The sequence below is a fragment of the Poecilia reticulata genome, chromosome 9 (assembly GCF_904066995.2).
Source record: "Poecilia reticulata chromosome 9, P_reticulata-male-v2, whole genome shotgun sequence".
NCBI classification, from domain to species: Eukaryota; Metazoa; Chordata; class Actinopteri; order Cyprinodontiformes; family Poeciliidae; genus Poecilia; species Poecilia reticulata.
Genome location: NC_088838.1, coordinates 13,944,797 through 13,960,252, shown reverse-complemented (window position 1 = coordinate 13,960,252; position 15,456 = coordinate 13,944,797). Strand labels below are relative to the sequence as shown.

Genomic DNA, 15,456 nt, shown 5'->3' with positions numbered 1-15,456 from the left:
ACTTGGTTATGTCGTTCCATGTACGTTTTCCCTGCCAGCATCTATATATAATCATTGTTTATATACATATGAACAATGTACATAAACATTCATTTTAACATAAACTACACTTTAGTGTTATTAACTTAGACTCTTTATTGTTTGTGTAAATTTAAAAGTAGAAAGGAAAATCCAGTCATGTTGCCTTTCTATTAAAATGTTATTACACGTTCTACTAACTGGAATTTATTTCTTTTTGTTCATCCTAATCAGTGCAAAATCAAATATTTATATTTTTGTGTTGTTTTGGGTCTGTGGATTATGGACATTATACAGCAGTTGTTGTTTTTTTAATTGAGCCAGTCTTTTTTTTTTTTTTTCTTTCCGGAAGACCATGCCATTTTCTAAATAAGACCTGATTTGAGTCCACAGACCGCAGCTTGGGATACCCCTCCCCGGAAGTGGGTGGTGGAGTCGCCGTCACCACACCAGTCAGACCACCGTCGACACAGAGTCTGCTGGGATGAAGCTCGGCACCGGAGAACCACAGGGATTGATCCGGTTCTGAGGCCGAACGCCGTCCTGGTGACCACGCGGTGAAGCGATCGGATTGTTTAAAGGAGAAGGGAAGGAAAACCTGAACATCGCCAACATGATGGAGGAAATAGACAGATTCCAGGTACCGAGCGCGGTGCAGGAGGCAGAGATGCAGTCCGAGATGCAGCCGCTGGTGAGTCCATGGGGTCTGCTTCACGTTGCCTGGAGATGATGTCTCTGCTGTCTGCCACGTTCGTGTTTTGAAATAACATACAATGAGATTAGAGGATGTGTATCGAACGAGGCCTGTTCCCAATCCATCACACACCGGGAGTTAACGCTGATGTAGTTTGAGCCTCTGCAAGTTTTTAACAGGCACTATGGTCCATGGATATGTAATAAAGGTAGTTGTGAACACTGACGTGTTCAGAAAGAGGAATCCTTGTTCCTCTGTGTCACGCAGGCACCATCCGGTCTCCTGCGCAGCATCCGTCATGTCTGGCGTAAACAAGCATCCCGTCCTGAGTCTCTGCTACTTCACCAGCATCAGCAGCAGGTTGCTCTCCCTTCGACGCCCCTCGCTGCACTTTGACTAGATTAAATTGGGATCTTTTGTTTGTTGCCTGCATCAAATTAAAACCCACGCCTTTTGATGTAATTCGGGGTAGCTCGCTACAGCGGAGCGCTCTGTGGCCTGTAGCGGAGCCCCGGGATACTGCAGCCTGCAGGGCGGCCTCCGCTGCCCAGCTCCGACCAGACGAGACTCTGGGCGATCTGATCTGTTCTCTGTAGGCGTCCACGGACTTCCATTAATACCCGGGGTCCATGTGAACACTGGTTGTTCTCTCCCTACACTACAATACATGTTTAATTCGAACTGAATAATAATAATAATAATAATAATAATAATAATAATAATAATAATAATAATAATAATAATAATAAAATATTTCTTATATCTGGGGCATGAAGAGGGCTTCTTGTAATTTTGTAAACTGTTGTAGTTTTGTCAAGTGGTCAAAGGAAAGGTACTTTTGTTTTTTTTATTTTCGTCTTTTGTAATATTCAATGGCAATGTTTCTTTTGCTTATTTTATCCTATGTCTTGTGTTTTTACATTAATAAATCTGATATTAAGATGATCAGTTATTATTATCATCACCATCTATAGTACAGAGTTTAATGATAGGTGAAGGTTTCTCTGTTCAATCAGTTTGTTAAGATACAGCAACAATATTAACCTGCAGCCTGCAGGACGGCCTCCGCTGCCCAGCTGCAAGGCCGCGTTGTCCCTGGTGAAGTTTCATAACATGCTGGTCAGTAATTGTGTTTGTTAAATGGCAAATAGAATATGAATTGGCCCTCTGAATACACTCTATGTAGATTGTATTGTATTTGTACTTGTTCATAATGTTCCTGGTTGGTTTCAGCAGCTTGTTTTTATTACAACTGCCACCTTTGTTTTACTGAAAGTATGAAACCCCATGCATGACATAGAGACACCAGCACCTATTTAAGAAATTATAGCACCATTCTTTTTTTTTTTCTTTTTTTTAAGTCTATTGTGTTTCCTTTTATAATTTACATAATCAAAAAGTACTTAAAATCACCCTGTATCCTAGAATATTGTTTTCATAGCGGACAAAAAGATATGAATAATTAATGTTAGTATTTGTGCTCATCTTTCTGTTTCTGGTGGGGGTTTTTTCTTTTCAATCCAGGACCCGGCTTCTTCCACTGCCTCAGAGGCAGAGTCCGACACCAGAGAAGGAGAAGCTGTTACTATCAACTATAAGCCCTCACCACTCCAGATGAAAATAGGTAAGAAATATGTTGGAGTCAGCAAATGTGTGAAAAATGCACAATAAATATGATTAAAAGATTTGAAGTTTTTAATTTAATTGTTAATCATGTAGGACTGAAGTGACTGAACGTTACCAGTATGGATTATTATGTCAAGTATTTGTGTAATCATTTGGTTTTTAAAACATTACAAAATGTTGGCTGTGAGTTCCCTTCATCCAAGCAGATCCTCAGCTGATTTACCAAAATAAAAAAAATGACAAAAATAATTAACATAGTTTCAGCACCCTGGACAGAGTCCAGTGGTGAACAGCAGCAGTGTCATTATCTGTCAAGTGATTAGATCCAGGAGAATGGTGGGCTGAATGTTTTTTAAAAGCTTGTAAGCAAGTAAAACATAGTGATGGAAGACCAACAGCAACAAAAACCAAAGTGAAATCTGAACAGTGAACAAAGACACGAGAGCAAAAATCGCAGGTATCAACAATCAGAAGCATCTGACGACGCCTGAGAGAACCTGGGAGGGAAATAAATTAGGGAGTACAATTGGTGGTACAAAGAACATGTTTTAGTTCTCTCCCTGGTTCAACACACCTGAATCAAATGGCGGTTCTTTAGCAAAACCTCTGCAAAACTTTGACATACAGGTGAGTTAGTCATAATATGAATGCACCATAAACTGACCTTGTTGCGCTTGAAGCTAAAGGGTAAATTTTCTCAGTCACTAAGAAACTTAAGACCAACTGTAAAAAATAAAAATAAAAAAAAAGATCTCATTTATCTGAAAGAAACACATGATTACTAAATCTTGTGTATGTTATTTTGCTGCTGGCCTAGACAATGAGAAGGATATCTGGTGTCAAACTTTGGTTTCAAATGGTAAATATTTCTTGTAATTAGATTAGCATTTAAATAAGATATATACCACCATCTCATTGTATCACTACATTCCCAAAGCTATTTAATGTATAAAAGTAGCATAAGAGTATCAGCTTATTTAATATTCTGATTAATGCACATATAACTATGCTGTTTAGCACAATTTTGTTAAATATTAAATAATTTGGTTCAAAAGACTTGAGCAAAAACTAAGAAACGCCTCTCGGTTTGCTTTTGAAGAAAACCTGCTTATTGTACATTGTATTCATTTTTGGTTTATTAAATTGGAGCAAGAGGAGTGATGATCTCAAAGTAAAACATGATTTATAGTGGGCTACAGCGAATTTTTGCTTACATTCCCAGAACAACAGAAAAACCAATACAGGTGCAGACTGTACTTGGTAGCGCTGTAACTTATGTCAGTTTAAACACTTGAACTCTAACAAGCTGCTGACTAATTGGTTAATTAGCTGAACTTTCTGCTTCCATTGGCAGCCAAGAGTTAGGTGTTCAACATGTCATTAATATGACATCACTTGATTAACAAAGAACTGCAAGTTGTTTTGTTTCTTCAATTTGCACATCCTGACTGCTGATGATTTCCAAACAGTCAACTTTTTTGTGTAATAGATGTGTTGTAATAAAGTGTAATAAACATTTTAGCGGCCCTCCTCCTTCCTGCCTTTAGAGCCGAACAAGAACTGGATGGAGGGACGGTCAGCCGTAATGTTGTTTTCTTATTAATCTGGTCCTATCTCGTGTGCAGAGAAACAAAGAGACCTGGCCAGGAAGGGCTCGTTAAAGAACAACAACACTGTGGGTAGTCCGGTTAACCAGCAGCCCAAGAAGAACAACGTCATGGCCAGAACACGGTAAGATATTAGCGCTGTGGTTGAAGGTTCGTGGAAGAAATCAGTAAAAACACTCTTGTCTAGATCATTCCAGCCATGTCTGAGTATTCAAGGCTCGCTTTACTTCTCTCAGTCCATATGTCTTCAAAAATAGCTATATTGTTTTGGGGTTTGTAATGTTGGAGTCAGTAAGCAGACTTCTTCCTGTAGTACAGCTGGAGCTGATCCTCTGGGCCAGTCTTTAAGACTCTCTCATCAACTCTGCTTGTCATGTTCTTACTGCCCCCTTTTTTTCACTCCACTGCAGGTTGGTAGTACCCAATAAAGGTTATTCATCTTTAGACCAGAGCCCAGACGAAAAGCCCCTGGTAGCCTTAGATACCGACAGGTAAGGTGACGTAAACATGCCTTGTTTTTGTATGCACACTTCTGAGGATCCAGAAAAAGAACCGCTAACACGTATCTCTGTGCTGCAGTGACGATGATTTCGACATGTCTAGATACTCGTCGTCTGGATATTCTTCTGCAGAGGTGAGACGACTTCCTTTCTGACTCCACTTCCTTTCCTCCTATTTACTATTTAATTCCCTTCCATCCCTCGTTCGTTGCCTCGATTCTTCACGGTTGCCAGGAAGGGAAGCATGATGCCTTTATAAGCCAGTCTTCAGGCAAGCTTATTTAAGCCCATCCTGCAAATCCATGCTAATTATGTAGGCGTCCTCTCGCACTGCAAGCGCATGATTAAACCGCAGGTGCGCCTGCACAAAAAAAAAAAGTGTTTGAAGCATAAAGCAAGATGTAAATGCAATAAAAATGCTTTTTTTCCTCAGTTTCTGCACATTTTGCTTTTAAAGGAACGTGCAGCTCGCATTACAGGGAGAACATGTTCATTTCTCAGATGAATCCTAAATGCGATCCCTTTACAGCAGTTTTCCATCTGGGTACTGATATATTTGCACTGACTCGTCGATGTGTGAATAAAAGATGAGGAGGAGTACAAACATTGTAACCCAGTTCATTTGTTGATACACAGCTTCTATTGTAACTCTCAGAGTATGAGTGATAATCAGAGCATGAGTGATCATAAAGATCTGGGAGAAACTTACATCCACTGATCAAAGTCAAATCAATTTTGTGCCTTTAATGTGCATGCTTGTCCCAGTGGCCAAACTTTTGTTTCATCTCATAATCTTTTTTTTTTTTTTTTCCCAGAAAGTTATTGACTTTCTATGTAGCAGGACAAACTTCAGCTAAGATTGCAGATGTTGATGTTTGAGCAGGAGTTTTTTTTTTTACCAACACCTTTTTAGTTCATACTAATGTAAAATTGGTCTCATTTCACGATGAGACCAGCAATTACCAGTTCACGGTTTGCTTGAGCCTCGGTGGTTCCTGAGCTGCTTTTAACTAGTTTTATTTCATCTGATGGACGTCATTAGGGTCAGATGGTTGAAACTTGGAAAGGACTGGGTTTTCCAAAAGCAGCTATGGAATAGATAAAACATGCAAATATTAAGCATACGGAATAGCCATGCCAAAATGAACACCTTAGAGGTTCAGGTTGAACTAGTTTGACCAAATCTTAATCAGGTATATGCACATACACCTGCATGTGTTTGTTTTTAATAAAATCACTTTACTGAAGCACACAGATGTTTCTTTACAAAACATTTTGCTTCCAGCTTTCATGGAAACGAGACCATATGAACACGAAGAATCACACCAGGGCATTAGTTGTCGTGATCAAGACAAAGATCCAAGCAGAGATGCCTGCAGCCATCTGTGAGAGCGCCATGGTTACCACTTTTACATTTTACTAGACTAATTCATAAGAACATCTTTTCAACATTGTTCTAGCTTCAGTAGTCAACAGATCAGTGAGAGTGTTTCTCTTCTTCATAAAGGGTTTTACAGAATTTGTTGTTTTTCACAGTGGACGTGCTGCGGGGGTTTAAAGTCGTCTTTCAAACAACCGCATGTTAGCAAATCTGTTTTCCCACCAAGATATTGAATGTTGTGCTGAAAGTTTGACTAAGTATGTGTAGAAATGAGATCCAGATTAGATTCTGCTGAAATGTATATTTATTCTTGGATTAACTGTAATTATGATCAGCATGACAATCAGATTTTGCAACCGGTCTAACATTGTCCTCACTCTGATCAGCTTACATTTTGGAAAATTTGGGAAGACTCAGATTCAAAGACATGCTTGGATTTTTTTGTTTTCCTAATGTCTAAAAAGTGAAATGAGCCAAAGTAGAAAGAGCTTAACCATCTCTCTGATGAAACATAGCAATTAGTTGCATATTTTAATGTTTGTTGTGGTGAAAAGGTTTAAAAGACTTTTTGTTTTACAGATTATTACTAATCATTAGCTCCCTTGCTGTCACCCATTGTATGAAGCTTTCAGAAGCCGTTCTTTAATGATACAATATCAATCTTAAAGTTGTTCAGTCACCCAGCAAAAAATGGTTTTAAAAATGAGGAAATACACATTTGTACCTTAACCAGATCTCCATTATATTAGCTATTTTTGATCTGTATATCAAAAAAATTTGGTTTCATCTACATCCTATGTATATCGGAACACATTTGTACATAATCCAAATTGGGTAAAAGAAAAAATATGCCCAAGTTTTCTCCAGAAATTTTTTTCATTAATGAAGTCAAATTGATTTTTTTTATTATGTATTCAACCAAACATTTTTTTTTTCAAAAATATAAACCTGACATCAAAATCTCCTGTTCTTTTTGCAAACATTATCCAGAGACATGTGATGATTTTTTCTGTACCTGTACCTGCTCTGATCTCAATTAACATAAAACTTGATTCCCCACATTTTATTTTGAAAATGTTTTGTTTATGACCTGTTTGTAAAGGATCTAAAACAACATCTAGACACAATCTCAGATTCTAACAACAAAAAGGTTATAATATATAATATATATATATTTGCAGTGCATATAGCTTAACTGGTGTAATTTTGCTTTTTAGGAACATTTTTGTGTACGATAAAAACAACAACACTCCTCTTTGTCTCTGAACGGGTCCAGTTCTCTCCTGACTCATCTGCTCCTCTTTTTTCTCAGCAAATCAATCAGGATCTGAACATCCAGCTGCTGAAAGATGGCTACCGCCTCGACGAGATCCCAGACGACGAGGACCTGGATCTGATCCCGCCCAAATCAGTCAACCCCACCTGCATGTGCTGCCAGGCGACCTCCTCCACGACCTGCCAAATCCAGTAACCAACCCCCTCCCCCCCAACCTCATCAAAACCGCTGGCCCCCTTATCCCTCACAAACTTAAACCCGCTGTCTTCATCCGCTGTGAGTTTACTTCGCCACCAGAGTGGCAAAATGTGAGGCATTTATAGAATATTGTCATGACAGTAAAGTGCTATGATGATTAGGTAAATAATCACACTAACAAATAAAAACTTTGGTACAAAACCTTGAACATAGAGGAAAGTATATGTAATGGTAAAAGCAGTAAAGTGGTGGACTCCTCCTATGGCAGGAGACACACTTCTGTTTAAGAGCTGCCTCCCCCTGGCGGACGTAACGCAACCCTGATATTAGTTTACAGACACGAAAAGGTCAGCTGCTGCTGTGAAGTGGTTTCCATTTCCCTGACTGGTAACAAACATGATCATAACTGCTGACTCAACTCTTCTGCTCTGCCTTGTTTTAATATATTTTTTTCTCCTTTTGTTTTAATGTATTAACTATGAGATCAACTAGCCTGTACCTGGTAACGAGAAATATGGGATGTGGTCTTTTTGAATTCCCCTAGTACTGTATCCATTTACTGTACAAGGTTGCTATGTAGCACAGGTCAGATCTTTGAACACTTTAAACACTGCGACATTTCTGCTTTCTCTGCGACGCTGGAATGAAATGTTAAACCACAGAGTTGATGGATGAATGTGTAAACATGAATGGCTGTAGTACAAACTGCATGAAGGCCACCAGAGTGCAAAGTATTGAGGAATATATAAAAACGCGTAGCTTTTGCCTATTTAATTTTCTGTTGTGCAGTCACCTGCTGCTGTTGTGGCACAAGCTTGATTTTTGAATTTCTTTCATTTTGCACTTTTTATTTGAGATTTTATGGGGACATATCACTCTCTCCTGCACCACAAGTGAACGTGACGTACCTGAAACGATCCGTTTTCGATTATTGCTCTGATTTCTACTGTGCCTTGCAAGATTATTTACACCTCTTGGACTTGAGCACATTTTGCTGTCAGACGTAACTGTGCTTTATTGGAATTTAATGTAAAGCACCAACACAAAGTAGATCATAATTGTGAAGGAGACGGAAAAGGACACATGGTTTTCATAATTTCTAACAAATAATAATGTGAAGAATGTGTTATGCATGCAGTAATATTTTTACAGTTTAGCTGCAAATCTCGCAGCTGTCCTATCAACTGATTCTGAAATTTGAGTCGTGGATCCTTGCAGCTCCTCTTGATGTACCAAGGGACTTTATGCCTGTCCCTTTAAATAAAACTGTCGTTGTCCAGTCTGTCAGCTTAGGTCTACAGATGGTAAATGGCAAAAAAATTATTTTCTCACCAAATCCTGCTGTAAACTTCCCCTCAAATTGATCCCTAACCGTTCCCGGTACATTCCTTAATTTTCAAGATACTAATGACACTAATGTTATTTCAGCAAACCATTGAAGTTTTTACAGAGCGGTACGATGCACACAGGTGGAAACCATATACTATTTGCACCAGTTTTTATTCAAATGCACAGCGCTATTTTAAGAAACACGTCTTATTTTCCTTCCATTTCACAAAAAATATAATACTTTGTGTTCATCTACCACATTAAAATCAAGTAATAAATGTTGATGTTTGTGGTTATAAGTTGACTTAAAAAAGAAAAAGTAAAATTGGAGCATAAATACTTTTGCAAGGTACGCTGCGAAGGCCAAAGGAGCAAAAGTCCAGATAGATTTTTTCCGTTCTCGGTTTGTTGCGTTGGAGCTTCTCATTTATCACCCATGTCACAGAGTGTGACAAATGCTAGACGCTGCTAATCCTTAAGGAAAACACAAGTCCGGTTTAAAAGGACGCTCCCTGTTCTCTCACACATGCATGCATCCATACCTACAATCCCAGAATATTAGGTGAAACAACTTCAAACCTTCCTTTAACCTGTAGTTTAGAAACCATTTGGTTACCCCATCGTCAAGGACGTCACTGACTTGGGGAATCCCACCATGTACAACCTACTCCCTCCTCTGATTCAGTTGTTTAATGCAATTAGATTATGCCTTAAGGACAGAGAAGTTTAAAAAGCTGTGCGTATATTTATTGCCATTATCTTTGGTTTATTTGAGGAAGGAAGATTTTTTTTACATGTAGATCTTTTCTTTGAGTTTCCTCTTTTTTAAATGACTTTTATGTATTGTAAACAGTTCCATTACAGTATTTACCAATGTTATTGTCATGTGCAGTGTATGAAGGTGATTAATAAACAAAAAGCAAATGGAAAACCGTCTGCTCGGAGTTGCAGTTTGACCGGCTCTCTGAACTAGTGCCTGTAAATGTGTGTGCGATAAGGAAAAAAAATGAGTGACAGGTAAATATTTAAAAGGAAATAAAAAGCTATTTTAATGATAAAGTTGAGGATTAATTATTACACAGTGGTGTGTATTGCAACAGCATGAGGTTTGGACGGACAGTTCCTGATTACAGTAGCATCAGAAAAAAGGGTTTTCCACCAGAAAGGCACCAGCATCTAATCACAGTCACAGACAAAAGAAAAACAGAAATTCACTCGGCAAATATATGTAATGTGTGGGAACAAATATAAAAATTAAGCTAAGGAAAGTAGTGATTTAATAAGACCTCTCACTTTGTTAGTAGTAATATTATAAAAGATAACCAAACAAGCAAAAAGAAACACATGCTACATGATGGAATACAATCGCTCTCAACAAAGTAGTAATGAAGGCAGTCCTCAAAGTGCTACGACAAACAATAACGATAACAAAAAAACCTGGTATTTTTGAGGATTTTGGAAAATGTTGTGCTTCCATGTCACCACACGGGGGCAGGAGGAGGGTATGATATTCAGACAAGACCAAAACATGACATGATTCGCTTACAAAACACAGCTTACACACAAAATGTAAAGTTTTCAATGTACAGCCACTGGCACAGTTGGTATTGGAGACAGTCACTGATCTGTTGATCGGTAAAGTGTTTCTGAGAAAATGCAACATGAAGAATATGAAACGAGTCCATTCAAGGGGTCATCCCCCCCTCCAACCTTCCCAGAGATTATAACGTCGGCATTCTCCTCTGCTACAAAGGCACACACTTCCACTGAATACAAACCTGGAAAATGAAAACGAGCAACATTTTTCTTTTATTTTACAATGACTTCAGCTAACAAAAGGTTTTACTCTGTTATGTTCTTCTGCACCTCTAACAAGATTCAAGTCTGAATGAAACACAAATGTTGAAGTCGGATCCCCCTTCCACCGCATAAGATTGGTGAAGTATTGTAACTGTATTTAGATTTTTTTTTTTTCCGTGCATGTATTCGCAACTTCATTGTTGCATAAAAAACATTTCAGTTTTAGCAGCTCGAAGCACAGCTGAGGTCTGTAGCCAAACGTATATGAAATTAAATAGCTAAGCTCTGCGTCTGTATATTATAACTTTTCTTATTACACTCTCATAAACTACACTAATCTGAATCTATGTCCTGTCTGTTTAATTTATTTACATGGTAATACTGTAGTATAGTGCATTCACATTGTGTTCGACGGAAAAGTAACTGTAAAAGAAATTGTGTGTCATTCTTCACACTGAACGATAGGAATATTTCTAAAACTTCAGAACTCGGATTCGATCCACCGTAAGATGCCGTGGCCGATGTTTGGCTGCATCTTTAAATGGAGCACGAGTTTCTAAGAGCAACACTGCTTATGCAAATGAACTTTACTTTGATTTGACATTCTTCCAGAAAAGCCATAAATGAACCTAGGCAAAAAGAAGAAAAGAATAACTAGTCATCTCTGTCAGACCCTGAACAACCCTTAATAAATATAAATTACCTCAGGGAATGAGTCAGCGAACTCTAGTTAAATGATAATCAGCTTGCTGTTGCACGTGTGAAAGGAAAGTCCCTGAATATTTGTCTGGCTGACTGAGATTCACGTGGAGGTACAGCAGGGTATGTTACCTTCTAATAAACACCATTCTCGTTCTCTCTCTCTATATATATATATATGTGGATATATATATATATATATAAACCAATCGTGGACAGTAGGTGTTTCAGATTCCTGCAGGGCTTTGGTCCCCAGAGTCGGAGGAGGACATGGAGGTGGAGCAGCGCCGTCTCTTGGCGATGCTGGAGCCCTGCAGCATGCTGGGATGGAAGCCCGCATGTCGCCGGGCGTGTTTGGTCAGGTGGTCACTCCTCATGAAACACTTTTCACACAGCGGACAGTTGAAGCGCTTCTCGCCCGTGTGCGTGCGGTAGTGGCGTGTAAGCTCGTCCGATCTGGAGAACTTCTTACTGCAGTCTGGCCAGGTGCATTTGAAGGGACGTTCCCCTGGAAACACACACACATGCACACACACACACACATAATCACTTATTTTTATTGTTAATTGTTCATCATACAAATTAAGACGTTTTTTTTGTTAATGATTGGCTGACCTAAAAATGTCAGCCAATCACAGTATATATATCACCAATAAAAGATGACGGTATTTACAGTTCTTCAAGTTTAAGATAGTGGCTGGTCTGCTGAGCTGCCTGGCATTTCACAGTGTTTCCATTTAATCTATGCTGATTTAGAATGTTTTAATGATTGGTTTCTTCTTGTACGCTCTGTCATTCCACTGACATCTGTTACTTAAGACACAGGCAGCAGAACAGAGTGTAGCACTGCCTTGCAGCAAGAAAGTCCTGCATTGAGCTTGTTCTTTCGGTGCTCCTTTGGATTTTCTCCTTGTACTGTGACACAGTCCAAAAACATGGCTGTTAAGTCGGTTGGTTGGTCTCATTTTTTCCCTACGAGTAACTGTGTGCATTTATTGTCAATTCTTTTAAGTGTCTCTGTTTCCCTGGAAAAGATTAACAATCTGAACATAATGTACCCTGCCTTTCGCCCATTGAACGCTGAAGCTAGGTCCCAATGCGACCCTGGGAGACATCGGACAGATGTTTCGAGGGGGAAAAACAACAATTTACAAGTCATCTCAGAGGAGCTACGTCACAAAGGTAATTTAGGGACAAGAGTGCTTAAAACGAACTGACTCCATAAAAATAGTTGTGCTTTTTTCCCCTTTGGAATATGTAACCAAATGATTTTCGCTCGATTTAGAGTGTGTATGTGAAGATGAGAATAAAAAAAAATTAAAAAAACATGGCCACACCCCACCTCCTCCACGTGCGCCACTGAAACCACATGTCCGCTCTTGTTTACAACTGGACGGAGGGGTGTGGAGGTGGGTGACGTATGAGGAAGCGGTGGCGCAGGGTGGGTTACCTCCGTACAAGAACATACAGTGACAACGGGGACGGATTGACCCATACGTTTGTGGCGGGTCATAAGACAATATGTTGACCGAAGTAATAGCTGCGGATTAAATTCTTCTCCAAATAAATCGTAACTACAGTTAATTAGCGCTCATTATGATTTATTACGCCCCAACAACATGTCACGCACGGGAAGAACGCGATGTTCCCACGGGAACCGGCGTCCTGCCGCTGCGTGTCAACAACGCATTAAGACACATTTGTATCTAACCCACGCATCTTTTCTGCCTGCTCAGTCAGTGGCAGACATGATATGACCTGGCCAGTCACTCCCGTAGCAGCCGAACCCACTGGACCACCTGTCCCTTAACGTGTTCTCTCTAACGGGAACATGTGCTCTGCGCGTACACTTCACAAGTCAAACAAAGATACGACTGTTTGTCCAGCATATAATAATAACAAATATATATATAAACTGTGACTTTGGAATGAGTAGCACTACCGTAATTCGCCTGAAAAAATAATGTAGGCAGTGGCTAATTATAGTTGGCTACAAGTGACGCAGCGCGGGTTTGCTGCCGTCGACAGAACCGAGCCGGTGACTTTTTGTAGGCGTGTCAACCGGCTGAGCCCGCACTCACCGGTGTGGACCCTGAGGTGGGCTTTGAGGTGGGACGACTTCCCGTACATTTTCCCACAGCCGGCAAAGGGGCAGCCGTGCTTCTTCTCCGGGGTCTCCGTTCTCCCCGGTGCCTTGTTCCGGGGCGCGTTGAGAACCGGAGACACCCGGCTGCTCCCCCGCTCCTCCTTCTCTTTCTCCTGCCTTCCCGCTTCGATGGCCCCGCCGAGACATCTGCTGTCCCCTGCGCCAATAGTGTCTGGACCGCATTTCTTTAAGTCCAATAAAATCATCGCCACCATCAGTAAAGTGCCGTTTTCTTGGCTGTCTTTAAATACGTCCTCTGTCCTCTCCAGAGGACAAGTGGGGACGCAGTCCACAGAGACCTCAACCTCCGACATCGCTGCTGCAGATCTAGGTGGAGTGGAGACAGTCTGTGCAGAGTTTCTATAGAGTCTGAAAAACAATCCGAAAAGGGAGAGAAGAACCGTAGTTAGACCGCAGTCCTCCTTGGAAACGTGGCTAATGATCCACACGTGCCGACCTCACAGTCCCTGTCCCGAAAAGACGGAACGTTTCCTTCTGTAGGATGCTGGGCGGACAAATGAACGCCGCCTCAAGAGAGATAACAGTTGTGCTCCTTTCCTTTTCTTCTTCTTTCGTCGTGCTCTGTTTTTCCTCCTTTAAGCTATTGTGCTTTTGAGACGTATGTTCCTCCGTTCTCTGTGCTTGCACTCCGGCGTCCACTTGTCCTATTTTACAGTGAGCAACAGACAGTTCTCTCAACTCCAAGAAACAATTTCGCGGAATACCGCTGTGTCATAATAGAGCTGCGCCGTGATTGGCTGATGGCAGCTGTGACTCGCCTCTTAAAGCTGTCGTTTCTCCGGAGTGAGCGACGGAGAGTTGGACCAATCACAGGCCGGATTTTGTGACGTTGCATTTGAGTAGCGAATATGGCTGGGAAATATGGATTACGAAGTGTAAAATTGACTTTTAAAGTTTTAGATTGGCACTTTATGTGAATATAAACTTAGGCACTTTAGTTGAAAGATAAAATAATTCAACTAGAGCAACTACGGCTGCTTGTATACAACAACAACGATAACAAAATTATGAAATGCATAAATTGAAAAAATTGTTTGGTCACTCTGAAACAACTTTTATCAACAAATAACGTCAAATCATCATCATCAAAAAAAAATCTGTACTTGTAGTACGTTTGGATGAAAGGCCATGTGTAAATGTGCTTAATTTGTACTCATTATCAGATTTCTCAAGTTCCAACAGCAACAAACTACAGAAAACACGAGTGGCACAGTTTTCATAAACATGAATCTGGAAATTCAATATGGCCACTATGCATCTAAGCTTAGAGATTGCTGCAGTAATACTGTTTATTTGTGTTTTGTATCTCATTAAGTTTCTTATACTTCGGTTAGTGAAAGTATTGCTCCAATATTTAAAGGCATAAAATATACATAAATCAGTGATTCTTGAGAATAGGGACAAAACAGGTCCTATGGATAAAGCTCAAAATTTGAATGAAATATACACAAAATATAATTTTTTCAAATGTCTGACTAAACTAACCTGGGTCATGTGAGCAGAACAATGTATATTTTCCTGGTGTTTGATGCATATTGTGGTCGGTGGATGATGCCTGTAAAATCCCTTGTCCAGGAGCAGAACTCAATACATTATAATAGTTTAAAACAATTGAAGAAATACTGAAATTATATATTATGACAATTAAGTATAAGTAGTCATATAAATAATTATAAAAGTGTCAATAAATTGACTTTAAAATCCTTTTTATATATTTTCCAACTCCATTGAAATTTGTCCCTAGTTTTTATCAACACCGTCAGACATAAAAAGAATGTTAAAAAATCAGGCATTATTGGGGGGCACCAGAACTTCTGAGGACCCCATGACCTCTTCCTTTCTCTTCCTTTGCTAAGAGGGCTATGTTATTCTTTAGTTTTTTCTTCTTTTTATTCCTAAATTGCTTCCTACGTTTGGTATTTTGTCAACTCCATCAGTTTGTGAGACTCTTTCAGTGAAATTGTTGACAAATCTCACTTAAATGTGCAATTAATTCATTTTAATGTATTTTACATAAATTGCATTACTTCACATGTATCAAGTATTTCTTTTTCCTCACTAGTTTGTCACCACCTTCAGCTCTGTGTCAACTCCATGCACTGTGAACTCCATCAGATGGACTTTTTGTTGTTTTTTGTTTAAAATAATATTTTTTTTTGTT

At 39.6% G+C, this 15,456-nt stretch overlaps 2 protein-coding genes across 2 annotated transcripts; one reads left to right on the top strand and one right to left on the bottom strand.

Moving 5' to 3' along the window:
* The first annotated feature begins 380 nt into the window (after window positions 1-380).
* fam219ab (family with sequence similarity 219 member Ab) lies at window positions 381-9,560 on the top strand. Its single transcript, XM_008418960.3, has 6 exons — window positions 381-709; window positions 2,237-2,336; window positions 3,964-4,069; window positions 4,356-4,436; window positions 4,525-4,579; window positions 7,139-9,560. Exons 1-6 carry the CDS (start codon window positions 632-634, stop codon window positions 7,295-7,297), a joined length of 579 nt encoding a protein of 192 aa, XP_008417182.1. The 5' UTR covers window positions 381-631; the 3' UTR covers window positions 7,298-9,560.
* A 93-nt stretch (window positions 9,561-9,653) lies between these two features.
* On the bottom strand, window positions 9,654-14,032 carry klf9 (Kruppel like factor 9). Its single transcript, XM_008418962.3, has 3 exons — window positions 13,732-14,032; window positions 13,210-13,643; window positions 9,654-11,636 (listed from the first exon to the last, which is right to left on the bottom strand). Exons 2-3 carry the CDS (start codon window positions 13,586-13,588, stop codon window positions 11,356-11,358), a joined length of 660 nt encoding a protein of 219 aa, XP_008417184.1. The 5' UTR covers window positions 13,589-13,643; window positions 13,732-14,032; the 3' UTR covers window positions 9,654-11,355.
* Window positions 14,033-15,456: the final 1,424 nt, after the last annotated feature.